This window comes from Mobula hypostoma, chromosome 1, assembly GCF_963921235.1.
Source record: "Mobula hypostoma chromosome 1, sMobHyp1.1, whole genome shotgun sequence".
NCBI classification, from domain to species: domain Eukaryota; kingdom Metazoa; phylum Chordata; class Chondrichthyes; order Myliobatiformes; family Myliobatidae; genus Mobula; species Mobula hypostoma.
In genome coordinates this window covers 97,308,046-97,334,638 of record NC_086097.1, presented here as the reverse complement: position 1 = coordinate 97,334,638, position 26,593 = coordinate 97,308,046, and the positions used below count along the sequence as shown (strand labels likewise).

General features: G+C 43.4%; 1 protein-coding gene across 2 annotated transcripts in view; it reads left to right on the top strand.

Annotated features, from left to right (window-relative positions):
- LOC134349239 (calpain-3-like) overlaps positions 1-26,593 on the top strand; it is a 155,141-nt gene that overhangs the window by 114,988 nt on the left and 13,560 nt on the right. Inside the window, exons 12-15 of one of the 2 annotated variants that reach the window (XM_063053269.1) lie at positions 2,590-2,798; positions 18,197-18,233; positions 23,812-23,904; positions 26,005-26,082. In XM_063053269.1, the coding sequence (XP_062909339.1) occupies positions 2,590-2,798; positions 18,197-18,233; positions 23,812-23,904; positions 26,005-26,082 (417 nt within the window). The remainder of the gene's footprint in view (positions 1-2,589; positions 2,799-18,196; positions 18,234-23,811; positions 23,905-26,004; positions 26,083-26,593) is intronic. The other variant, XM_063053260.1, reaches the window with a different exon arrangement.

Genomic DNA, 26,593 nt, shown 5'->3' with positions numbered 1-26,593 from the left:
TATCGCTCGGCCCAATTTACCATCTGATCAGTATCACACTGTAGAGTACAGCCAGGCTCCTTCCTTGTTCTCTTGTCAGGAGGAAAGGTCTCTCCCCAGCCAATCCTGCCAGTCTTTGTTGAACCCAAGTACGTTATCAGGAAATCAAGCAACACACATCAAAGTTGCTGGTGAAGGCAGCAGGCCAGGCAGCGTCTCTAGGAAGAGGTACAGTCGACGTTTCGGGCCGAGACCCTTCGTCAGGACTAACTGAAGGAAGAGCTAGTAAGAGATTTGAAAGTGGGAGGGGGAGGGGGAGATCCAAAATGATAGGAGAAGACAGGAGGGGGAGGGATGGAGCCAAGAGCTGGACAGGTGATTGGCAAAGGGGATATGAGAGGATCATGGGACAGGAGGCCCAGGGAGAAAGAGAAGGGGGAGAGGGGGGGAAAGCCCAGAGGATGGGCAAGGGGTATAGTGAGAGGGACACAGGGAGAAAAAGGAGAGAAAGAAAAAGAATGTGTGTATATAAATAAATAACGGATGGGGTACGAGGGGGAGGTGGGGCATTAGCGGAAGTTTGAGAAGGTAGTGTTCGTGCCACCAGGTTGGAGGCTACCCAGATGGAATATAAGGTGTTGTTCCTCCAACATGAGTGTGGCTTCATCTTTACAATAAAGGAGGCCGTGGATAGACATGTCAGAATGGGAATGGGATGTGGAATTAAAATGTGTGGCCACTGGGAGATCCTGCTTTCTCTGGCGGACAGAGTGTAGGTGTTCAGCAAAGCAGTCTCCCAGTCTGCGTCGGGTCTCGCCAATATATAGAAGGCCGCATCGGGAGCACCGGATGCAGTATATCGCCCCAGTCAACTCACAGGTGAAGTGTCGCCTCACCTGGAAGGACTGTTTGGGGCCCTGAATGGTGGTGAGAGAGGACGTGTAAGGGCATGTGTAGCACTTGTTCTGCTTACAAGGATAAGTGCCAGGAGGGAGATCGGTGGGAAGGGATGGGGGGGGGGGAACGAATGGACAAGGGAGTCGCGTAGGGAGTGATTCCTGCAGAAAGCTGGTGGGGGGGGGAGGGAAAGATGTGCTTAGTGGTGGGATCCTGTTGGAGGTGGCGGAAATTACGGAGAATTATATGTTGGACCTGGAGGCTGGTGGGGTGGTAGGTGAGGACAAGGGGAACTCTATTCCTAGTGGGGTGGCAGAGGATGGAGTGAGAGCAGATGTGCGTGAAATGGGGGAGATGCGTTTGAGAGCAGAGTTGATGGTGGAGGAAGGGAAGCCCCTTTCTTTAATAAAGGAGGACATCTCCTTCGTCCTGGAATGAAAAGCCTCATCCTGAGAGCAGATGCGGCGGAGACGGAGGAATTGCAAGAAGGGGATGGCAGTTTTGCAAGAGACAGAGTGAGAAGAGGAATAGTCCAGATAGCTGTGAGTCCGTAGGCTTATAGTAGATGTCAGTAGATAAGCTGTCTCCAGAGATAGAGACAGAAAGATCTGGAAAGGGGAGGGAGGTGTCGGAAATGAACCAGGTAAACTTGAGGGGAGGGTGAGAGTTGGAGGCAAAGTTAATGAAGTCAACGAGCTCAGCATGCGTGCAGGAAGCAGCGCCAATGCAGTCGTCGATGTAGTGAAGGAAAAGTGGGGGACAGATACCAGAACAGGTTAGATTGTTCCACAAAGCCAACAAAAAGGCAGGCATAGCTAGGACCCATACAGGTGCCCATGGCTACACCTTCAGTTTGGAGGAAGTGGGAGGAGCCAACGTAGAAATTATTAAGAGTAAGGACTAATTCCACGAAATGGAGCAGAGTGGTGGTAGAGGGGAAATGGACTGGGAGATCGTTTCGCTGAAAATGCAGACTGGGAGATCGTTTCGCTGAACACCTACGCTCTGTCCGCCAGAGAAAGCAGGATCTCCCACTGGCCACACATTTTAATTCCACATTCAATTCCCATTCTGATAAGTCTATCCACGGCCTCCTCTATTGTAAAGATGAAGCCACACTCGGGTTGGAGGAACAACACCTTATATTCCATCTGGGTAGCCTCCAACCTGATGGTATGAACATTGACTTCTCAAACTTCCGCTAATTCCCCACCTCCCGCTTATACCCCATCCGTTATTTATTTATATACACACATTCTTTTTCCCTCTCTCCTTTTTCTCCCTCTGTCCCTCTCACTATACCCCTTGCCCATCCTCTGGGCTTCCCCCCTCCCTCTTTTCTTTCTCCCTGGGCTTCCTGTCCCATGATCCTCTCATATCCCTTTTGCCAATCACCTGTCCAGCTCTTGGCTCCATCCCTCCCCCTCCTGTCTTCTCCTATCATTTTGGATCTCTCCCGCCCCCTCCCACTTTCAAATCTCTTACTAGCTCTTCTTGCAGTTAGTCCTGACGAAGGGTCTTGGCCTGAAACGTCGACTGTACCTCTTCCTAGAGATGCTGCCTGGCCTGCTGCGTTCACCAGCAACTTTGATGTGTGTTTCTTGAATTTCCAGCATCTGCAGAATTCCTGGTGTTTGCATTTATTATCAGGAAATCCATTGTTTTGATTTTACCATTGGAACAAAAATGTTTCTTTATTATTTTTTTTCCCAGATGCATGGCAATAAGCAGCACCTTCCCAAAGATTTCTTCCTCTACCACGCCTCCAAATGCAGGTCAAAGTCATACATTAACCTGAGGGAGATATCGGACCGCTTCAGACTTCCCCCAGGCGAATATGTGATCATTCCTTCCACTTATGAACCACATCAGGAGGGCGAGTTTGTTCTCAGGGTCTTCTCGGAGAAACAGAACCTGTCAGAGTGAGTCATCTCTCATTGGGCAGGGCTGAGGATTAAAACTGGTTAAGGGGGCGGCTGAGGGCAGGGCTTGCTAGCCACCTGCACCTATCTGAAAAATTCACTGCCTTCTCCAGCCAGAATGAGACTCCATGGTCCTCTTTAAAAATAAGGAGTATTTTCCAAACGCAAGTAATGCCACCACTCAACAATATAGTTTTCCGATTGTATATGCCTTGCCTGCTGGTGTGGCATGGGGTGGTGGTGTCTTCTGCACAGAAATGATTTCTACATACTGCAGATGCTGGAAATCTGAAATAAAGCAGAAAATGCTTGACACACACACAGCAGGTCAGGCACCATCTATGGAAGGAGAAAAAGGAGTTAAAGGTCATCAATCTGAAACAATAACTGTTTTTTCTGTCTCCACAGATGCTGCTCAGCCAGCATTTTTAGCGTATAATTTATGCCAACATATTTCAACTCCTGTGAAGCATTTCTGAGGCTTTTCTGACACAGTACCTCGAGAAGCTCTCTGAGCTGTTGTATAAGCTATTCATTGTCAGAGTTAGCTGCCTTAAAGTGCCAATCTCACCATAGGAACTGCTTTAAGAATTAAGCAGTTACACCAATAAGTTGATTAAAATGTTCTCTCTACTGCTTCCAACCAGTCTTCATGGCTTAGTCTGTGACTGGCTTAATTCCAGCAAATTTATGATTTACTCCTAGTCTATACTATATTAGCAGATCCAAAATGTGGGGTCTGTTACTGTCATTTGGAATTGGGAAAATTTGTTAATGTAATTTGATGGAGAAGATCCTGAGAAACAGGATTTATGAACACTTGGAGAGGCATAATATGATTAGGAATAGTCAGCATGGCTTTGTCAAAGGCAGGTCATACCTTATGAGCCTGATTGAATTTTTTGAGGATGTGACTAAAGACATTGATGAAGGTAGAGCAGTAGATGTAGTTTATATGGATTTCAGCAAGGCATTTGATAAGGTACCCCATGCAAGACTTATTGAGAAAGTAAGGAGGCATGGGATCCAAGGGGACGTTGCTTTGTGGATCCAGAACTGGCTTGCCCACGGAAGGCAAAGAGTGGTTGTAGATGGGTCATATTCTGCATGGAGGTCGGTCACCAGTGGTGTGCCGCAGGGATCTGTTCTGGGACCCCTACACTTTGTGATTTTTATAAATGACCTGGATGAGGAAGTTGAGGGATGGGTTAGTAAATCTGCTGATGACACAAAGATTGGGGGTGTTGTGGATAGTGTGGAAGATTGTGCTGTAAGTTTTCTATGTTCTATGTAATTGCATTGAACCAGGCACTAGAAGTCTTGGCATCAAATTCAGAATATAGAGATTAATGTTGCATTTAGCACATTACATATAAATTCTCACAATATAATTGAGTTGATGATGTTTTGATGCACTAAATAACGAGGAGCACTCCTATCTGTGCAAAAGGTAGGAATTAACTTCTGGTAACACTGCTGTTCCTGATGGAATAAGTGTAGGACTTCGTCTTTCTCTTCACATATCCTTCCCTTAGTGCTACCTTCTCATCTGTCCACTCCCTGCCAAGCAATGGATCATTCAAATGTATCGCTGCTAGATACTTGGGGAGCATGAAGGGTTCTAGCTGCAACTAAGGTGCTGGTCAGCTGGAAACAAATTGGATCCAGGGGATGAATATCCTTCTTCTGTTCATTTTGTCCTGCATATATTTCAGTCACTCCCACTGATTGCTCTGAAAACAGTTGTTCAGACTGCGACTTGAGATTTACTGTTCAAATTGAGATAGCATTAATACCCTCCTTTTTTGTAATATTTTAGGAGATGTGGTCCAGAATTCAATTGCCCATCTCAACTTGCCCTTGAAAATGTAGTGGTGAGCTACTTTCTTGTACCACTACAGTCACTGAGGTGTAGGTCCATCTACAATGTTATTAAGGAGAGAGTTTTGGAATTCTGACCTAGTGAAGGAATAGTAATATGTTTGGTAAATTAGTCTGTTGTTTTCACACGTACTGTAGCAAGGGAGTTGGGAAGGAGGCTGAAGAGTGGGACCTCCAAGGTGGTCATCTCTGGATTACTCCTGGTGCAAAAATAGCACAGACGAATGAGCGGCTGAGGAGGTGGTGCAGGGCCAGGGTTTCAAGCTCCTGGATCATTGGAACCTTTTCTGGGGAAGGGGTGACCTGTACAAGTGGGACGGGTTGCACCTGAACTAGAGAGGAACCAATATCCTGGGAGGGAGGTTTGCTCATGCTATTGGGGAGGGTTTAAACTAGATTTGCGGATGAACTTAGAGCGTGGATCAATACGTGGAACTATGACGTTGTGGCCATTACAGAGACTTGGATGCCTCAGGGCAGGAATGGCTGCTGAGTTCATTGGGCTTTAGGTGTTTCAAAAAGGACAGGGAGGGGGGCAACAGAGGTGAGGGGCATGCCATTGTTAATCAGAGATAGTATCACAGCTGCAGAAAAGGAGGAAGTCATGGAGAGATTGTTTACATTGAAAATATCTGCAAATACCCACCAGTTGATCGGAACAGGATCTAAGGACATGGCCAGGGACACAATCTGGCCAAGATGCTTTCCAATGGTTTACTCTCTGGAAGACTGATCTTGTATCTTCAACTGTTACTATGGGGTCAAGTACAATGGTGGCTATTGTGGCAGATGATGACATCCCAATCCTCTTATGGTCCAAACATGCATAGAATGTGTTATATGCATTATGGGTCATTGGGATCTCTTCTGGGAAATATATGACCTGTACAAAAGGGACAGGTCACACCTGATCCCAAGGAGTCCAATATCCTTATGGGCAGGTTGGCAAGAGTTGTTCAGACCTGTTTAAACTAATTTGGCAGGAAGATGGGAACGGATTGACAGTGATAAAGATGAGGTAGTTGGTTTACAAACAAAGGCAATGTGTAGTGCAACTCCTAGTAAGGAGAGGTTGATGATAAGGCAAAATTGCACTCTTGGCAATGTGGAGGATCAAAGGGATCTTGGGGTCTGAGTCCATAGGACACTCAAAGCTGCTACGCAGGTTGACTATATGGTCAAGAAGGCATACGGTGCATTGGCCTTCATCAACCGTGGGATTGAGTTTAAGAGCCAAGAGGTAATGTTGCAGTTATATAGGACCCTGGTCAGGCTCCACTTGGAGTACTTTGCTCATTTCTGGTTGCCTCACTACAGGAAGGATGTGGAAACCATAGAAAGGGTGCAGAGGAGATTTACAAGGATGTTGCCTGGATTGGGGAGCATGCCTTATGAGAATAGGCTGAGTGAACTTTGCCTTTTCTCCTTGAAGCGACAAAGGATGAGAGGTGACTTGATGGAGGTGTACAAGATAATGAGAGGTATTGATCATGTGGATAGTCAGAGGCTTTTTCCCAGGGCTGAAATGGCCAATATGAGAAGGCACAGTTTTAAGGTGCTTGGAAGTAGATACAGAGGAGACGTCAGGGGTAATTTTTTTATGCTTTTTAAATGTTTTGTTTCTTAATCTTTTAAGAGACTCTTGAATAGGTACATGGAGGTTAGAAAAATAGAGGGCTATGGGTAAGCCTAGGTAGTTCTAAGGTAAGGACATGTCGGCACAGCTTTGTGGGCCAAGGGGGTGTATTGTGCTGTAGACTTTCTATGCTTCTATATTTCTAACAAGATGAGTTGCAATGTAAAAGGTGGACAAGACTGAAAAAGGTGAATGCAGGACTGAAAGTGTTATATCTAAATGTGTATGGTGTACGGAATAGGTCGATGAACTTGTAGTACAGTTACAGATTGGTACATATGATGTTGTAGGCATCACTGAATCATGGTTGAAGGAAGATTATAGCTGGGAGTGTAATGTTCAAGGATACACATTGTATCAAAATGACAAGCAGGAAGGCAGAGTGGATGGGGTGGCTCTGTTGGTAAAAAATGAAATTAAATCAGTAGAAAGAGGTGACATAGGGTGGGAAAGTGTTGAATCATTGTGGAAAGAGCTAAGGAACTGCAAGGATAAAAAGGCCCTGATGGAAGTTATATATACACCCCCAAACAGTAGTAAGGATGTGATCTACAAGTTACAGCAGGAGATAGAAAATGCATGCAAAAAGGTCAATGTTACAATAGTCATGGGGGATTTCAATATGTAGGTAGATTGGGAAAATCAGGTTGGTGTGAGATTCCAAGAAGGGGAATTTCTAGAATGCCTATGAGATGGTTTTTTAGAGCAGCTCGTGGTTGAGCCCACTGGGGAATCAGATATTCTGGATTGGGTGTTGTGCAATGAACCAGAATTGATTAGAGAGCTTAAGGTAAAAGAATCCTTAGTGATCATAATATGATTGGATTCACCCTGAAGTCAGATGTATCAGTATTACAGTGGAGTAAAGGGAATTACAGAGGCATGAGAGAGGAGCTGGCCAGAACTGAATGGAAAACAACGCTGATGGAGATGATGGCAGAGCAGCAATGGCTGACATTTCTGAAATCAATTCAGAAGGCACATCCCAAAAGAGGAAGAAGTATTTCAAAGGCAAGATGATAAAACCATGCCCAATAAGGCAAGTCAAAGCCAAGATAAAAGCCAAAGAGGGGACATATCATCCAGCAAAAGTTAGCGGGATGCTAGGGGATTGGGAAGTTTTTAGATACTAACAGAGAGCAACTAAAAAAGTCATTAAGAAGGTAAAGATGGAACATGAAAGTAAACGGGCCAATAATATTACAGAGGATACCAAAAGTTTTTTCAGAAGGGAGAGAGAGGCAGAAGAAAGTGAATCTAACCTCAATGGTTGGGAAAATGTTGGAGTCAGCATGGATTCCTCAAGGGAAAAATCTTGCCTGACAAATCTGTTGGAATTCTTTGAAAAAGTAATAAGCAGGATAGACAAAGGAGAATCAGTTGATGTTGTGTACTTGCATTTTCGGAAGACCTTTGACAAGGTGCCACATATGAGGCTGCTTTACAAGCTACGAGCCCATGGTATTACAGGAAAGATTCTAGCATGGATAAAGCAGTGGCTTATTGACAGGAGGAAAAGAGTGAGAATAAAGGAAGCCTTTTCTGGTTGGCTGCCGGTGACTAGTGGTGTTCCACAGGGGTCTGTGTAGGGACTGATTCTTTTTATGTTATATGTCAATGATTTTGATGATGGAATTGATGGCTCTGTTGCAATGTTTACGGATGATACGAAGAGATGTGGAGGAGCAGGTAGCTTTGAGGAAATAAGAAGGCTACAGAAGGGCTTAGACAGATAAGAAGAATGGGCAAAGAAATGGCAAATAGAGTACAGTGTCTGGAATTGTATGATCATACACTTTGATAGAAGAAATAAAAGTGTTGACTCTTTTCCAAATGGAGAGAAAATACAAAAATATGAGCTGCAACAGGATTTGAGAATCCTTGTGTAGGATTCCCTAAAGGTTAATTTGCAGGTTGAGTCTGTGGTAAGGAAGGCAAATGTGATGTTAGCATTTATTTCAAGAGGACTAGAATATAAAAGCAAGTATGTAATGTTGAGACTTTATAAAGCACTGGTGACGCCTCACTTGGAGTATTGTGAGCAGTTTTAGGCCCCTAATCTTGGTAAGGATGTGCTAAAACTGGAGAGGATTCAAAGGAGGTTCACAAAAATGATTCCAAGATGAAACAGCTTGTCAGCTGAAGAGCATTTAATGGCTCCGGCGTGTATTTGTTGGAATTTGGAAGAATGAGGGGTGACCTAATTGAAACATATCGAATGGTGAAAGGCCTTGATAGAGTGGAGGTGGAGAGGATGTTTCCTGTGGTGGGAGTGTCTAAGACCAGAAGACACAGCCTTAAAATATCTTTAAAAGCCTTTAAACCTCCTTTTAGAACAGAGATGAGGAGAAATTTTGTGAGTCAGAGACTGGTGAATCTGTGGAATTCTTTGCCATGGGCAGTTGTGGAAGCCAAGTCTGTATATATAATTAAGACCGAGGTTGATATATTCTTGATTGGTCAGGGCATGAAGGGATATGGGGGGAAGGCAGGGGATTGGGGCTGAGAGGAAAAATGGATCAGCCATGATGAAATGGTGGAGCAGACTCGATGGGCCAAATGGCTTAACTCTGCTCCTATACCATACGGTTTTATGGTCTTTAACTCATTTGGAAGGGATGCACTGTTGTTAGTGATGCTTAAGTCAGGGTTCAAAGTTCAAAGTAACTTTATTATCACGGTACTTATATGTTGCCATATAGAACCCTGAGATTCATTTGCTTGCTGACATTCACTGTAAACACAGGAAGCACAGTAGAATCCATGAAAGACCGTACCCAACAGAAGAGAAAAAACAACCAATGTGCAAAAGATGACAAATTGTGTAAATATAAAAAGAAAAAAAATAATAAATATTGGAAACATGAGATGAAGGGTCCTCTAAAGTGAATCCATAGGTTGTGGGATAGTTCAGTAATAGGGCAAGTGAAGATGAGTGAAATTATCAACTCTGATTCAAGAGGTGGATAGTCATTCCTGAGCCTGGTGGTGTGAGTCCTGAAGCTCCTGTGCCTTCTTCCTAATGGCAGCAGCAAGAGGACAGCATGGTCTGGATGGTGGAGATCCCTGATAATGGATCCTGCTGACCTGTGACATCACTCCATGTCGATGCGCTCAATGAGGAGAGGGCTTTACCTGTGATGGACTGAACCATATCCACTATTTTTGGTAGTCTTTTCAATTCAAGGGCATTGGTGTTTCCATACCAGGCCGTGATGCAACCAGTCAATATACTCCAAAATGATAACACAGAGGAATTTAAAGTGGCTGACCCTTTTCACCTCTGATTTCCCCGATGCGGACTAGTTCCTGGACCTTTCATTTCCTCCTCCTGAAGTCAATAATCAGCTCCTTGGTCTTGCGGACATTGAGTGAGAGGTTGTTGCTGTGGCACCACTCAGCCAGATTTTCAATCTCCCTCCTGTATGTTGATTCAACACCACCTTTGATTCGACCAATGGCAGTGGTGCCATTAGCAAAGTTAGATATGGCAATGGATCTCTATTAGTCTCATGGTCATAAGTATAAAGCGAGTAGAGCAGGGTGCTAAGCACACAGCTTTGTGCTGCACTTGTGCTGATGAGAGATTGTGGAGTTGTTGCCAATGCAAACTGACTGGGGTCTGCAAGTGAGGAATTCCGGGATCCAGTTGCACAAGAAGGTATTGAGGCCAAGGTCCTGAAGCTTATTGATTGGGTTTGAGGGGGTGATAGTATGGAACGCCGAGCTGTAGTTGATGAAGGGCATCCTGATATATGGATCTTCAGTGCCCAGATATTCTAGGGTTGAGTAAAGAGCCAATGAGATGGCATCTGTTGTTGACCTGTTGTGACAGTAGACAAATTGGAGTGGATCTAGGTCGCTTCTCAGGCAGGAGTTGATATGTTTCATCACCAACCTCTCAAAGCACTTCATCACTGTGGTTTTAGATTTTGCTAAACAACAGTCACTGAGGCAGGTTACTACATTATTCTCAGGCTCCGGTATAATTTAAGCCTGCTTGAAACAGGTGGGTACCTCAGACAACTGAAGCGAGAGGTTAAAGATATTGGTGAACACTCTAGCCAGTTGATTATCACAGGCCTTTAGTATTTGGCCAGGTACCCCATCTGGGCCGGATGTTTTCTGTGGGTTCACCCTCCTGAAGGATGCTTTCATGTCAGCCTCTGAGCCTGAAATCACAGGGTCACTGGGGGCAATGGGAGCTTGTGAAGGTGCCTCCATGTTTTGATGGTCAAAGTGAGCATAGAAGGCATTGTGCCCACCTGGGAGTGAAGCTTTGTTGTCACCTATGTCACTTGGTTTTACTTTGCAGGAGGTGATGGCATTCAAACCCTGCCACAGCTGTTGTGCATACTTCAGTGATTCAAGCTTGTCCAGTATTGCCACTTGGCATATGAGATGGCTTTCTGGAGATTGCACCTGGACCTCTTGTGTTTAACTTGTTTGCCAGACCTGATTGACACCAATCTGACCCTCCGCAGATTGTGAATCTCAGGGCTTCTGGTTGGGGAGGACTCTCCATGATTTTGTGGGGACACACTCATCTACAGCTGTTTATATAAAGCGTGGTGGGTGGCTTAGAGAGAGCAATTTTCAGGTGGTGGTGTTTCCATGCTTTTGTTGCTTCTCTTAGAAGATCAAAGGTTTGGAAAGTGCTTCCTAAGGACCCTTGGAGGGTTGCTACAGTATAGATGGTACAGTTGCTGCTCCTGTGCATCAGTGGTAGAGTGAGTGAATGGATGTGGGTGATATTGGCAAAGCCAGTTTCATTATCTGCCTCCAGCTGTGTGGAAACTTCTCAACAGCTGTCCAAGAGAGGCACAATTCTCTTGGAAATCAGATTACTGAACTTAATTGAAGCCAATTCTGTAGTAGTCATGGAGTAATAGCTACCATTCTCTGGTTTCTCCTACTTAACCAATGTTAAAACCCGTTTACTCTTCTTCCTGAATGTTAAGTGACTGAACCTTCTGAACCAACCTCCCAAGTGCAACTTTGTCAAAGGTCTTGCTAATGTCCATGTAGACAATGCCTACTGCCTTTCCTTCATCATCTTTCCTGATAACCTCATCAAAATCTTTATTAAGATTGCTTGGACATGACCTAACATGCACAAAGCCATGTTGACTATCCCTAATCAGGCCTTGCCCATTCAAATACTTATATATACTACCCCGGTAAGGCGGATCCGTGGCCAGTTCATATCTCTAGAGTTGGTGAGAATGTAGCTGAGAGTGAAGATTTTAAAGGCAAGTTGTTCTCTTTTCTGTGGAATGAGGTGAAGACTCCGTCTGATGTGAGAGTTCTAATAAGCCCTTCAGCTGTTGATTTAAATTCTGAGCTGGTTTCGGCAATTACATCACTGGCTGATAAATGCCAAAGTCTGCCTGGGGAGAGGAAAAGTAATCGTAGACTGAGAATGTGCTCTGGGGAAGAAGAATACGAGGCTTGGCTGAGCAGGCATCTCAGTCACTGGATGAATGGCAGTGCTCAGATAATATGACTTAACAGAGACCGGTAGAGAGTTTAAAGGGTCCGGCCACTGGTATAACGACGTTCCTAAAGGCAGAAAGCCCGTTAGCCACGTCAGCTAACTATAATATGCAAGCTCTAGAAGATACTTTTGGCACTTCTAAAAGTACAGCCAATCTTATGATGAAGATTAGGCACACATTCCAGGATGGAGAGAAACTGTCTACCTATTTTTTCAGACTGGAGAAATTGCTGCATTGTTTGTGTCACCAAAGGGGCATTCAACTGTCTGAGAGAAATTGTTTGAGGGTGGACCAAGTTGTGAAGGGCACACTGTCACATGATGTATTTGCTCTCCGTATTCATATGACTCACAAGATGTACCCTCCTCTACCTTTTACTGAGTTACTCAGAGAAGTGAGAGAGAAGGAAAACATGACTGAGGAGCGGAATGTTTCCAAAAGCCAAGTAGCTTCTTCAGTGGTAGCCTCTGTTGCTAAAGTGACTCCAGATGCCACAGAGAGAGCTTTTGAAGAATGAGGTGAAAAACCTTTGAACCGAGCTGACTCGATGGATGTCTGCTAATGCTTCAGCTCAATGTGACATGACTGGTGAGAAACCCGACCCACCTGTAGGACTCACTACACAGAGGATTACTGCTGAAAAGGGTCTTTTGATGACAGAGGCAATAGTATTTTCTGTTACAACTGTGAAGGCGAACATTTCAAGTGAGACTGTAAGGGACAAGAAAATCTTTGAAAAGTAAGTTAGCAGTTAATTAGACAGAGAAGAGAAAAGAAGCGAAGCTAAGGAGGGAGCCAGTGAAGGGATGGGCTGGTGTCCTGGAGAGGATATGTTTCAATCAGAGTATCAAGGGAAATACTAAAGCGCAAAACACTATTCCCGGAGGTTTAGTGAGACCAAGTTCTGATGTATCCACACAGATAGACGGCATTTAAAGAAGGCGAAAGTAATTCAAATAATCATCAGTAACAACAGTGGTGTGGAGCCCAGCATCTCTGAAAGCACAACACGTTGAATCTTGTTGGATGGGCTACAGCAACAGAAGACCACAAATATACACTCAGTAGCTATTTCATTAGGTACAGGAGGTCCCTATTAAAGTGACCGCTAATTGTATGTTCAATAGGTACACTTACTGTCAAAGAAAGGTATACAATACATATCCTGAAATTCTTTTTCTTCGTAAGCATCCACAAAAACAGAGGAGTGCCCCCAAAGAATGAATGACAGTTAAAACATTAGAACCCCAAAGCCCCCCTATTCCCCCTCCCATGCACAAGCAGCAGCAAGGCAACAAACCCTCCCCCCACCCCCACCAGCAAAAAAGCATCACCCCCCACCGAGCACTCAAGTGTGCAGCAAAGCATCAATAAAGACACAGACTTGCAGTACCCCAAAGACTACTCATTCATCTGGTAATTCGACATATCACAGGCTCCCTCTCTCTCTCCCTAATAAGGGAAAAAGAGGCATCCCCGTTTCACAGTGAGAGAGGAGACGTAACAAGCAACTCGCTGATTTATGATGTTAAAAGTCTGTTGTTTTGCTTTTTCCGAGCTCTGCACCCAGAGAGTAGGCACCAAAAAGGCGCAGCTCTCTGGACACACAACCCCGGCAGCTAAACCGCTGCTCCTGACGTTCCGTGTTCTCCTTCGACGTTTTAGTCAGGGGCACCGGCCTAGAATCAGCATGTCTCCAGAGACAAAAAAATCTGGAACTCTGAAAGCGTGCTCACTTTCTAGGCCACATCCTTGGGATATTAAAAAGCAGCCAGTCATGAGGCCCTGAGAGAGGGTCCCATTCTCACAAAGAACCAAAGTCAGAGTGTAACTCTGGGTCAGGGTCTGCAAAAAGACCTTGAAAAGGAAAAAAGAGATAACAAAGATAGAAATAAAGCTGTTTCCGAAGATGCAAGCAAAGGAGTTGCCGTTTAGCGGCATCTTGACGTTGCATGTTGTGTGAGATGCAGTATAAAGCATGGAAATGAAATGCAGAATGCAGAATTGAGGTTACAATCTAATCAACTGTGATCTGGAGGAAGGAGCTTGAGGGTATGATTGGCCTGTTCCTGCTTGTAAGTCATATTCTTAAAGTCAACACTGATCCTTAAGAAAAGGGAAAGAAATATTAGCCCGAAGTATATTGATGGCAAAATGTTTTAAAAAGCACACAGTAGCATTACAAGAGTTTATGAAAGGGAAATTCTCTTTGAAAAATCTACCATTATTTTATTGACAATGTAAGTAACATTGTAGCTCACAGGGAATACGATCTTACAGATGTGCACTACATTCTCAAACACGAGGAAATCTGCAGATGCTGGAATTTCAAGCAACACACATAAAAATTGCTGGTGAACGCAGCAGGCCAGGCAGCATCTATAGGAAGAGGTACAGTTGATGTTTCGGGCCGAGACCCTTTGTCAGGACGAACTGAAAGAAGAGATAGTAAGAGATAGTAACGGTCTCCCAGCCTGTGTCGGGTTTCGCTGAACACCTACGCTCTGTCTGCCAGAGAAAGCAGGATCTCCCAGTGGCCACGCATTTTAATTCCACATCCCATTCCCATTCTGATATGTCTATCCACGGCCTCCTCTACTGTAAAGATGAAGCCACACTCAGGTTGGAGGAACAACACCTTATATTCCATCTGGGTAGCCTCCAACCTGATGGCATGAACATTGACTTCTCTAACTTCCGCTAATGCCCCACCTCCCCCTCGTACCCCATTCGTTATTTATTTATATACACACATTCTTTTTCTCTCTCTCCTTTTTCTCCCTCTGTCCCTCTCACTATACCCCTTGCCCATCCTCTGGGTTCCCCCCCCCTTCTTTCTCTCTGGACCTCCTGTCCCATGATCCTCTCATATCTCCTTTTGCCAATCACCCATCCAGCTCTTGGCTCCATCCCTCCCCCTCCTGTCTTCTCCTGTCATTTTGGATCTCCCCCTCCCCCTCCCTCTTTCAAATCTCTTACTATATCTTCTTTCAGTTAGTCCTGACGAAGGGTCTCGGCCTGAAACGTTGACTGCACCTCTTTCTAGAGATGCTGCCGGGCCTGCTGCGTTCACCAGCAACTTTTATGTGTGTTGCTTGTACTACATTCTTACAGGTTTGGCAGTGCTAGTGCATAATCGATAGATGTCTCTGTCAGGGAGCAATATCTCAAATAAAACAATGGCCATTCAGGAATAGGATATAAGAAATTTCTTTACCCAGAAGATGGTGAATCTTGAAATACTCTACTCAAGGGGTTGTAAACCCACTGGGGATGTTTTCTCTGAAATAGTTGAGGCAGAGGGAAGACCTAATAGAAGTTTATAAGATAGAGTAGATAGCCATTTTTTTTCCCAGAGTTGAAATATCCAATTCTGGAAGGCATGCTTTAAAGTGTGAAGGTGAAAGTTCAAAGGGTAATTTTTTCGTACAGAGTGGTTGGGCCTGGAATATGCTGCTCAGGGTGGTGGCAGAGCAGGTACAATAGAGGCATTTTAGCGTCTCCTTGGCACATGAATATGTAGAGAATGAGCAGGCAAAAGGAATGAGGTGTCGTTAACTGAATGACTTTGGCACAACATGACAGGCTGAAGAACCTGTTCCCAGACTGTACTGTTCTATGCTCTATTATGGCTGTGGAGGCATAACATATTCCAATTAGAGACAGAGACTTTTGAACATGAAATAGACTTGAATATGAAGGGATTTGGGATTAACACTGGAAGGCTGTGCTGAGGTAAAGAGATTAACCGTAATTTTTATTGAATGGAAGAGCACAGTTACAGAATCACAGTGTTGTACAGAGCAGCTAAGGGGATGCGGATTCACTATTGTGAACTTCAGCTCTGAATGTCAACTTGCTTACCCTTATTGTTTGCACGATTTGTTTTTTTTCTACACATTGGATGTTCGATGGTGTTCTTTTTTAATGGGTTCTGTTGGGTTTCTTTGTTTTCTGACTGCCTGTAAGGTTATACATAGTATACCTAGTTTGATAATAAATGTACTTTAGTACTATAATTGAAAAGCTCCATCCCGGTAATGTCCTGGTAAATCTCCTCTGCATCCTCTGTCCAGTGTAGTCACATCCTTCCTATCGTGAAGAAGATATGAGGGGCCAGTTAGACTGTTCCTCCTCCTTGGCCTTGTGTTCTGCTTACGTTGTTGTTTAAATTTTCAAAATACACTGTAATGCCTTGGCTAAGATTTCTATTGCTACGTTGTAGGTATTTCATTTTAGTAGTTGTCTGCTAAAGCAGTGTGTCCTGCTGGTAGAACGTTTTGGTTTCAGCAAAAGATAGAAAGCCACATTATTCAACTTATGAATATTGTGCCAGCCAATCAGAATGGTGCGATCAGGAGAAGGTTCTAGAGAAAGCAGGGCAGAGAGAGATTTGTGATGGACAGTAGTCTGGTTTGGGGTCTTTTTGGTGGAAGCTGTGGAACGGAACAGAAGGGAAGATAGTGCAGAATGCCATTGGAAGGAGAGTCCCCGTTGCAAGAAGTGCTGTGCAGATGAATGGCTCCAAGGAAGCAAGGTGAATTCTCCTGAGAGAGCCATTCGTTTGAAATGGTCTTTGAGGGGAGCTCAGAATGTGATGGGTGCTTTCATGCAGACCGTGGGTCCAGTGTGTGAGTAAGCTGAAGAATGATCTTTGAGAGTCTACTTGATCTTGTTATGTGGCCATACCATCTCAATTTCCTCTTCTTCACTGTAGACAGTAGATCTTCATAAAGTCTCATGTGCTGGGTGATGGTTCTTCACGCTTCATCATTTGAGACATGGTCGGTATAGGAGAAACTGAGGAGCCTTCTGAAGCATCTCAGTTTTACTGCTGGATTTCTTTTACAGGTCTGTTGTCAAAGTCCATGATTCGCATGCATACAAGAAGATGGAGAGCAGAAGTGCATGCAGAGGTTTCAACTTGGATCCGAGAGTGATGTCATTGTCTCTCCAGATTGGCTTTAGCTTAGCCAGAGTTGATGTTGTTTGGGCTCTCCTTGCAAGGACTTCAGGCTTTGATCTTCTCGGTTGATGATGGCACCAAAATACTTGAACTGTTTGACAGTCTCTTGTTCTTGTCCACTGACTGCGATTTTTGTCGTGATTAGTTTCTCACAGTTTCTCATCAGCTTGGTTTATGTACGAAAGTAAAAGGTCTGATGGGATTGTACAGGACTCTGTTGAAACCTTATATGGAGCACTGTGCACAGAGTCAGCCTCTGTACTTGCAATGTAAATTGATTGGATTGATTTCTGGAACCACTGGTTTGAATTCTGAAGAGATTTTGTGTCTGGGGTTTAGAGGAATGATTTATTGAGATGCAAGATTCTGACTAAGGTTGGCACGGTTGATGCAGGGAGACTGTTTTCTTTGGATGAAGAGTTAGAACTGGTGGTGAATTTTGACTAAGGAACAGTTATTTATCGCTGTAATGAGAAGGTTTTAAACCTTTGGAATTCTCTAAATTTAAAGGGCTGCAGATATTCAGTCATTGAATGTATTCAAGACTGAGGTCAGAATGCAGAGTTGGAAACAATAAATGTTTGCTGGTATGGTTGTGTTGCTAACTTTGCTGATTTAACTTTTTTGTGCTGATTGTGTCATCCATTTACTTACCATACCCCATGATTCTTCCTTCAATCTTACTTCATCAGTGGCCTTTGGGGACGCTAGGGACTCAAAGAATATGCCTGGACTCTTTTGATTTTCTGTTTTATGTTCTGTACTTCTCTCTTTTTTGTTGCTGTTTGTGCGATTTGTTTTTATTGCACATGGGGGTGGGGTAGGTTTGATATTTTTTCTTTGAACAGGTTCCATGATTTTCTTTGTTTCATGTCTGTGGGGAACACAAATATCACGGTTGTATACTGCATACATACTTCGATAATAAATGTACTTTGAATCTTTGATCAGATGACAAAATAGACAAGGCTGTTAAAGTGGAATGTGTTTGGGTAGAGCACATTGAGAAGGGGTGCAAATTGCCTGCTTCTGCTTTTAATTCTTAGGCCTTTCAGTCCTTAACATTTTAATATTTCATAATTAAGTTATTGAATCAATTGTTCAATCAAATGCAATCTGGCTGCATCTGGTAAGTTTTTCTCACATTACCATATTCATTAAATTTAATTTTCCAACTCCTATGGCTGGTTTTGAATTGAAGACACTTATCTACTGTTATTACCACACACAAATCCTTTGACTGTTGGTAGACGTTCCTGTTTAAACAATTAAACCTTCCTTGTGTTTACAAACTGGAGAAATCTTGAGGCAGTACAACCCTGTCTCAGAAATACTGAACTACAATTTAAAAGTGAAGGAATTTCAAACAAATGTTCAACTCTCTATAATTAATATATATCTTATTTATTGATTTCAGGGAAACTGAGAACCAGATCAAAACTGACGATCCTAAGGTTTGTACCATTTTCACTTCTATTCACCTTTTCATTCTTGAGTAACCTTATTTTATTATTGATGAGGTAAGGATGTTCCCAAGAGTACATACTTTGTTCCTGGTAGTTTCAGTAACATATCGCATTCTGGAAAGTTCTTTTACTTCTGAAGTTATAACCACAAGCTCCTTTGATGCTTTCTGTGTTCTACTGTTTGTCTGAGTGGAAATGCCATCAGACCTAATTCACAGTTAAGCCAAATGAGCAGAAAATTGAGGTTCCTAGGTGGAGGGTTTACAAGGCTTACTTGCCAAGGCAACACACCGCTAAATGTTCTCCCCATAGTGGCTCCACCACCATGAGCTCTTAATGCTAATTGTGTGCTCCAAGGGTTTAGGGGAAAGTAAACTGTCAATGACCAGGAGCCCAAAATGATGTCCACATCTCCCGGCAGTGTGAATCAACATGACATTTGTTTGAGCAACCAGTCCTACCCTGGCCCATGGACACACAGTTGGACAATACTTGAAGTCACGGCACGTCTGCTGTGATCTTATAAGTGCACGATCATACACTGGGGGGTTGGGGGTGGAGGGTTGAGTCATATTGTTCAAGTAGAACTTTCCTAGTGATCTTGGAGCCTGATGTTGACCTTCATTGTCCACAACAGCAAAGGTTTCACTTCCCAGAACCAACATCTCTTTGATGTAGCAGGTAGGTAGGTGTGGAAATAAAATGATAATTTACATAACCCAGAGGATACAGAAAATAGCGTGGTTTATTTTGAATACTACTATTTCCTGCTGTCACCTCTAGCTTCTCATTCAATGTACTGGTTTTACTGACTAGTGTACCCACGTATATTAGGAACCTGTAATCTCCGAAGAATCATATTGCATCCTGCTGAAGAAATGGAAGTTTTCCAAGATAGGGGAATTATTTTATTCAGGTGGAATATAGTTTCAGCTAGGCAATTGGCAACAGGAGCTAAAGTATACTTGGTCTTATGTTATGTCTAATTCACACTCCCTTGTCCAGACCTCCAAGACAACATGTAACCCAAAAATGCAGGACATACTCAGAATATATGGGTGAAATATTATTTTACTGCCCTATTTGCTTCTTTTTATGTTCTTCCTAACTATTCTTTTCTTTTCCCTCTGCCTAATCACCTTCTGCCATCTCAGCTGAAGGTACGTGAGCCCTGGTGTTGTCTGTTCATTGCTCTTCAGCAGTGCATGGGGTCTGAAAACACTAGGACAAATCCGGTTCACTCAGGGGAATTCGTCATAACTGAATGAAGGGCATGGAAGATCCAGTAGGAAAGATGTCTTTAACTCCTGCCCACCTTCTGGGTACATTCAGGTGTGGAGTCTTCCTCTGTAGTGACGGAGCAGGAAAGAACATGTCTCCATTGTAGCAATGTGCCTGGGATTAAGCTCAGAGTGCATCAGCTTGTCAATAACCCTAAGGCAAGGGGCTTCCCTCACACTGATAGGTATAATTCCTCTGCCATGTCATCTATTTGTGAACTGAGTCACTGTTAGCTTCTCACTTGAAAGTAAAGGTGAACCAATAAATATGTTTAAACACTAGAAATTAAAATAGGATTGATTTAGTAGAATAGTGTAAACTAGTGGCAAAGAAAGAATAGTTTGTTTCATCTGTCTCTCTCTAGAAACGTAACAGGCAGTATTTAAAATGCACTGCTCACCTTGCATAATAGGGAGGAGTTACTACACTGGCACTGTTTTCCTAGCACTCTTTCTGGGTGGGTTATCTTTCAGGCAGATAGCATGCAAAATGCCTGCACTATACTTCTGACATCTTGGCGTTTATCATGACTGTGCAACAGTGCAAGATAGTGATTTAGTTGTGAAATACAAGCCAGGGGGGTTGTAATCCATTATGCACTGACTCACAAGGCTGAGATCTACCTCACTGTGTACAATCAGCAGACTAACCCAGGCTTGTTGGCTTCTGCCTGCTTCTTGGATGGATTGTGTGCCCCACCTGCAAGTTTTGTGTGCATCACATCTATCCTACATGGTGGTGAGATATACTAATCCTGGAACTTGTGGGGTAGAGGGAATTAAATAGCTTATCTTCTAGCTTCTGAGCTGCCAGCAGGCCAACCCTGTTTGGTCATGGATTGATTCTCGTCCCACATCTTCTCCAGCTGTCTGTTTACAAGCTCTTACTTCCCAGAAACCAGATCCTGCTTACAATCATCTCCCGACCTCTATTCCTCCCGCAGCGACACAGAATAATTTCCTCATCAGCTGTCAGAGGCCAGTGTCTGCACTTTGGAGCTGACTGATCCATTCTCCATGACTGTAGTCCCGGAAACCCCTCTTCTTGAATTGCCTTCAGATCTCTCCAAGGGTAAACCCAGTTCACCTCTCTGTACTGACTCAGTCTCTCAAAGTACTAAACCAAAGACTTCCTTTCTCAAGTGCCATTCCAGAAACTATCCAAATAGAAATTCATGAATCATTTTCCCACCCAGATACCAAATGGCAAGTTATTGATACTTCACCTGCCAGGTACACTTTTCCCTTTCTTCTGGCCCTTTTGGGAAATGATTCTTCACAGTCAGGATATGAAAAACAGCTGGTTGACCCTTCCAGCACCGATTGGTTTATCAAGCGTCACAATGCCTCTGACTGTACAGAGAACCTATCCTTTGCCTGTCCTCACACATGCAGGCTGTGGTTGGAATCCTTACTGATTTAGTAGTCAGTTGGGACTGTTGAGGTTATTTGTAGCCAGCATCACTTGCCTGATGGATATCAGACGTGGGATCTTATTGGTCTTTAATGGCCATCGGACAATTTTTAATCCACTTCTCTCTTGCTGAGATGGCAGAAAGAAGCAGCCAAATTTAGTGCCAACTTTGGACATTTTGTTCCAGAATTAGACTGCTTTATTTAACTTTCCACTTGGTTAATACTGCTGATGACCACCTGTTAGGATATGACTATATCTTTTCTGTCTTGAAAATTTGTCAAATATTGGATTTTACAGATGTTTCCTTGAAGGATAATTTGTCATTCTGTATATTTCAAGTTAGATTGTTACTTCATAATACATCCCTTTCTTCATAACTTCTTCTCAATACCTTTGTGAAACCACATTGGATCAGCCTGTTCCCTTATCATGAAAAGCATGCAGCAGCATCACAGGCACAAGAAAAGCATAAATTAAATATAAATTACACACACATTTTTAAAGAAAGAACACAATTAAAATAGAAATAGGTTCATTGTAGTGCAAAGTGGTCATAGTGTTACTAGGTAACAATTAGCATTGTGCAGGTTGGTTCGGGAATCAAAGGGTTGAACACATACATAGAAAACTGACAAAATGAAGTTAGTGCCTGGATAAAAAATAATTGAGGGAGAGAAAAGACATAATAGATCGTGGAGAAAATATATATGAGGCATAGTTAAAGCACTGTTAGTAAGGAGGGTTTGTTTGAAGTGAGGGTAGGCAGGAGGTTGTGAAGTTGAGTGATGCCATTTAGAAGTTCCCAGGTGACTGAATGGAAAGTGGAAGAGATAGAGAGATAGAGAGACTGGGAGGGAGACAGAGATGGAGATAGAGAGAATTGCCAGGCCAGGAAGAAGTAGCTATTGTCGAAGTAAGTATTCCTGTTATGACTGTGACTATGTCACTGGAGAAACTGGAGAAGCTGGTGGATATGGAAGTCTTTATTGATCACTCTAAGCCGATATACTCTTGGTAGAGTCTCCCAATCTCAAAGTACATCAAGATTTTATACTCTTGAGGACAAGGGTAACAGTAGGAGATTCAATACAATTTCAAATTATATTGGTTTCTTCAATATTTTGTGTTTTATGAATAGTTCCTTTGTAGTACATATTTACGGTAGAAGCACATTGTAATTGATAAGACAACTCTGAAGATTCAAACAAACACCTTTTCTGGGACAAACTAATTCATACAAATGGTGTAAAAGCCTCTGAGGACAGAGACACCAGATGCCCAAGATTAATGTTGCAAGTGCTGATTCTTGAGCCAATTATTGATAGATATGACCATATGTTTGTGATCATATTTGATGTGCTCTGTGACAATGACAATATCAGTATGGTCTGCAAGCTACCTTGAACTTGGTTACAATGGTGCCAATAACTTAAATTATAATTGTCTGGTTTGATGCAGGCCAATTAACATAATCCTATTGTCTATTGTTTCCCTGATGCATATGAGAACATTTTATGGTCATCACTTTGCAAATCATTTAGCAGCCAGTGCTGTTTATTTGCAAAGTTGTCCTTTTAACTTCAATTGATTGCTTCTTGTAATTTACATTTACAATTGAAGAATGGTTCTCATTTTAATTGATGTCTGCTATATTCCCCTAATCCCATAATTCCTCAATAATCCCTAACAATCCCACTGAGGTAGGGTGGGCAAACGGCGTGAAGTGGGGAATCAGCTAGAAATGAAGAGTGGTTTTAAAGATATTTCATGGTGACGTAGAGAGAAGTGGATATCTTGGCAGCTGTGTGGGGCAACTTGGGCTTGGGCTGGAGTTGGACGGTGATGTGTGTTATTCAATTAGGAAATTGTAGTTCCATTTGGAGTTCACTGAGACAGTAAGATCTGTTTATACTGAGCTGATGTGTTGAGGCTGAAGGAGCTGAAGCTATGTTAATGTAGGCACTGGGAAGACAGTGGGCTCAGGTTCCACTGACACCCAACCAAACAACGTGTTAGGCCAGGCAGCCAACTCCAGGACTGAGCAACAAGCTATGAGACTGAATGAAGGGGGAATATTAGCTTACAAATGGAATCTGCATCACACCAGGCTTCCAAAAATGGGAAAGGGTGATCAATCAGCAGTGAGGAGGTGGGGGCCAAGGAAAGAGATGACAATTCAGGCAGAGGGAGCAGCCATTGTAAGGGACCATGATGTAATTCTGCACTGCTACAATTGAGTAATTGATGGTATATATCAGGAAGTGACAAAGAGTCTCTATCCACTGCGCAGGCTTTCCCTACTTTAATCACCCCCTTCCATCCTCGCTTTCTCCTCCCGTATTGGCTTTTGGTGGGCTGGGGATCTCTTCTGGGTCAAGAACCCTGGGAGGGAGAGGTGCTTTAAAATATTGGGAAGAGCCTGTAAAGTACCAACTTTGTCAAAAGCTTCCCACACTCAAAGGCAACCATTACTAAATCAGTATGTGGTGGTCTGAACATCAAATGAATGAAATGTACCCTAATTCGACTTCACTTTCTGCCACTTTTCTGCACTGTGAATCTCTCTTTTCTGCAGTCCAGGGACTGCTGCTGTCAGATACCACCTTCTGCCTCACCAAAATTAGTTCTAATGGTGAAGATTTCACTTACATTATCCCAGAGATGCCAAGGCCAACCATGGCACAGCCCCAGTGTAGCAAGGCACCGGCACAGAGTGACATGAATTGATCCATCTCACTCTATGGGTTCACTTGGCCGTTTCATTGGTGGATCTTGTTTCTTACTGTACCTTCAAGACACCTGTGAAACCCACACACCATGTCTCCATCATTCACCACTATCTGCTCTAACCACTCCCTTTCTCCTCTAGCCAATCATCTTTGTTTCTGATAGAGCTCAGGACAATGTAGACTCGGAGAAGGAAGAAAAGGAGAAAAGAACGGAAGTCAAGAAAAAGATCAAGGTTTCTTCGTGTGCTAGCATGACTTGCTGTTGTCTGAAATTATTGAAACGCTCTGCATACCCCTTTCCCAGACCTGTCAGACACTGCCACAGGAAATTCTGATGCTTCAGAATTGGAACAGAAGAGAGCTTTGACAGGGTTCAGGAGCTTTATGATAATTACGCGAAACACAGCTTGGTGCGGTGTTTTCCAGATTTATCTGGGGATAAACTACCGGGAGAGCATTAGGATCCCGACTGGGATTAGAAAGGGAAAAAGATAATAAGACCACAAGACATGGGAGCAGAATTAGGCTGATCAGCCTATTGGGGCTTCTCATTGCGGCTGATATACTATCCCACTCGACCCATTCTCCTGCCTTCACCTTGTAACCTTTGACTCCCTGACTAACCAAGAACCTATCAACCTCCGCTTTAAATGTACTCAAAGACTTGGCCTCCACAGCCATCCGTGACAATGAATTCCACAGGTTCACCACCGTATGGCTAAAGAAATTCCTTCTCATCTCTGTTCTAAATGGATGTCCCTCTTCAGAGGTTGTGTTCTCTGGAAACACCCTCTCCGTGTCCACTATATCTTGGCCTTTCAACATTTGATAAATTTCAATGAGAACCCTGCTCATTCTTTTGAACTCCAGTGAGTACAGGCCCAAACACATCAAATGCTCCTTATATGTTAACACTTTCATTCCCAGAATCATTATAGTGAACCCCCTCTGGCCCTCTCCAATGCCAATACATTTTTTCTTAGATTAAGGACCCAAAACTAATCACTATACTCCAAGTGCGGCCTGACCAACGTCTGAGCTCAGCAACACAACCTGGCTGAAGGTGAATTCAATCAACCAACATGTCTGCCACTGAGGTTTCTCATCTCTACCCAGAGTCTTTTCTTCAGTATTTGAGTTCCAGAGGGAGGTTCACCAATAAAGCTGAGCCACAGAATCATGTTTCACTTCAGGAGACTGGCCAACCTCACTGAGTGCTGTACCCGGACACTATCAATGACAGACCAGACATCAGACAGTCTCACTAATCATACCAGATGCTAGACAGTCTCTCTCTGACAATACATCAGGAAGTCTCACTGACAATACCAAACAAACCTTCCCCCCCACAGATATTCTCACTGATAATACCAGGTGACCAGACAATCTTACTAACAATATTAGACTGCCAGACACTACCAAGACTAGATTCTCAGACAGTTTTACCGACTAAACCAAATCATCAACCAGTCTCATTAACAAAACCAGCCACTCAGTCTCATTGACATTACCAGACGCCCAGACAGTTTCACTGACAAGACCAGACAGTCTCAGTGACAAAAACAGACCTTCAAACAGTCTCACCAACAACAAGACTGACTCACAATTCAATCCAACTACTGAAATTAGGTCCATATTAGAACTTAAGAGTGAGATATTTGGAGGTACAATCTCAGTTAAAGGATTATTTGTAACAGGATGCTGAGAGACTATTTGCTTGCTGTGCCCTGATTATAGTTGGCTATTCAACTGAGATTTGAATCGACTGATCCTTTATCCTTCAGACCTATCCATGGCGTGGACATGGGTTACAATGCTAGAACATTCAGTCAGTGTAGGAAACAAATCTGCACCGTGGACCCTGACTTTGCATGTGGTGAGGGGGAGTGGGGATTGGGGGTTGGGGTTTATAAAATTGTGTACAGTTTCATTTTGGGAAAGCCAAAAACCATTAACATAATTGGCAGCCTGAAGGTGATGTGCTGAAATGTCTTGGGCTTTGTCAACAACCAAGTCAAGAATTGAAGGGAGTTACCAAAGCAACCTTACATTGCAAAATGTGCTTCTAACTGCATAAAACTCCCCGATACATCTAACTGTGTTCTGTGACTCAGTGTTGGGGGCAGACACTGTGATTTACCAGAGCTGGCCCCCACAGGTCTGTTAACAGGATCACCCCCTTGTTAAAGCTATCTGCTACCAGAGGCCTGATCACAGGCTTTTCACTTTTCAGACATTACCTTGAGCCGGTTTTGATCCAAGTGCATTCTGAAATATTAAGGGAAACCCTCAGCAACTGCATAACCTTTGGTTTCATTTCTGTCCATGATCAGCCTTTGCCAGTGACGTCCAACAAGGAGACTGAGGAGGATCTACAGTTTCGCCGTATCTTCAGACAGATTGCTGGGGACGTAAGTATATCTGCCTTTGAATTGTTTGTTGGAATATTTCAGACATTTACTGGGTATTGCTATCCTCTTGAATGGAATTTGAATCTGTGAATGGTGCCAGAGCAGTGTAAAGGATACTTCCTCCATTGAAAATGGGGAGCAGAATCCCAGGCCAGTCACTGACGATGCTCTGGGAGGCATTCAGAAAAATTATTAGCACTCGGAATAATGTAAGTCACTGAATGGCAAGGATTTGTTAAAGGCAAATGATGATTGGCTAACTGGATCGAAATCCCTGAAGTAGGACGGCTATAAACAGATTCCAGAAGCACCCTGACAGACTGGTGTGTGCAGTGATACTAAATGCAGAGAAGGACCATGTCTGGTGCTGGCACTTCAGCTAAAGGGTAGATTGAAGGCATATTGGTGCAGCATCCTCAGGTGAGAGTGAGAGAGTGAGAGAGTGAGAGAATGAGAGAGTGAGAGAGTGAGAGAGTGAGAGAATGAGAGAGTGAGAGAATGAGAGAATGAG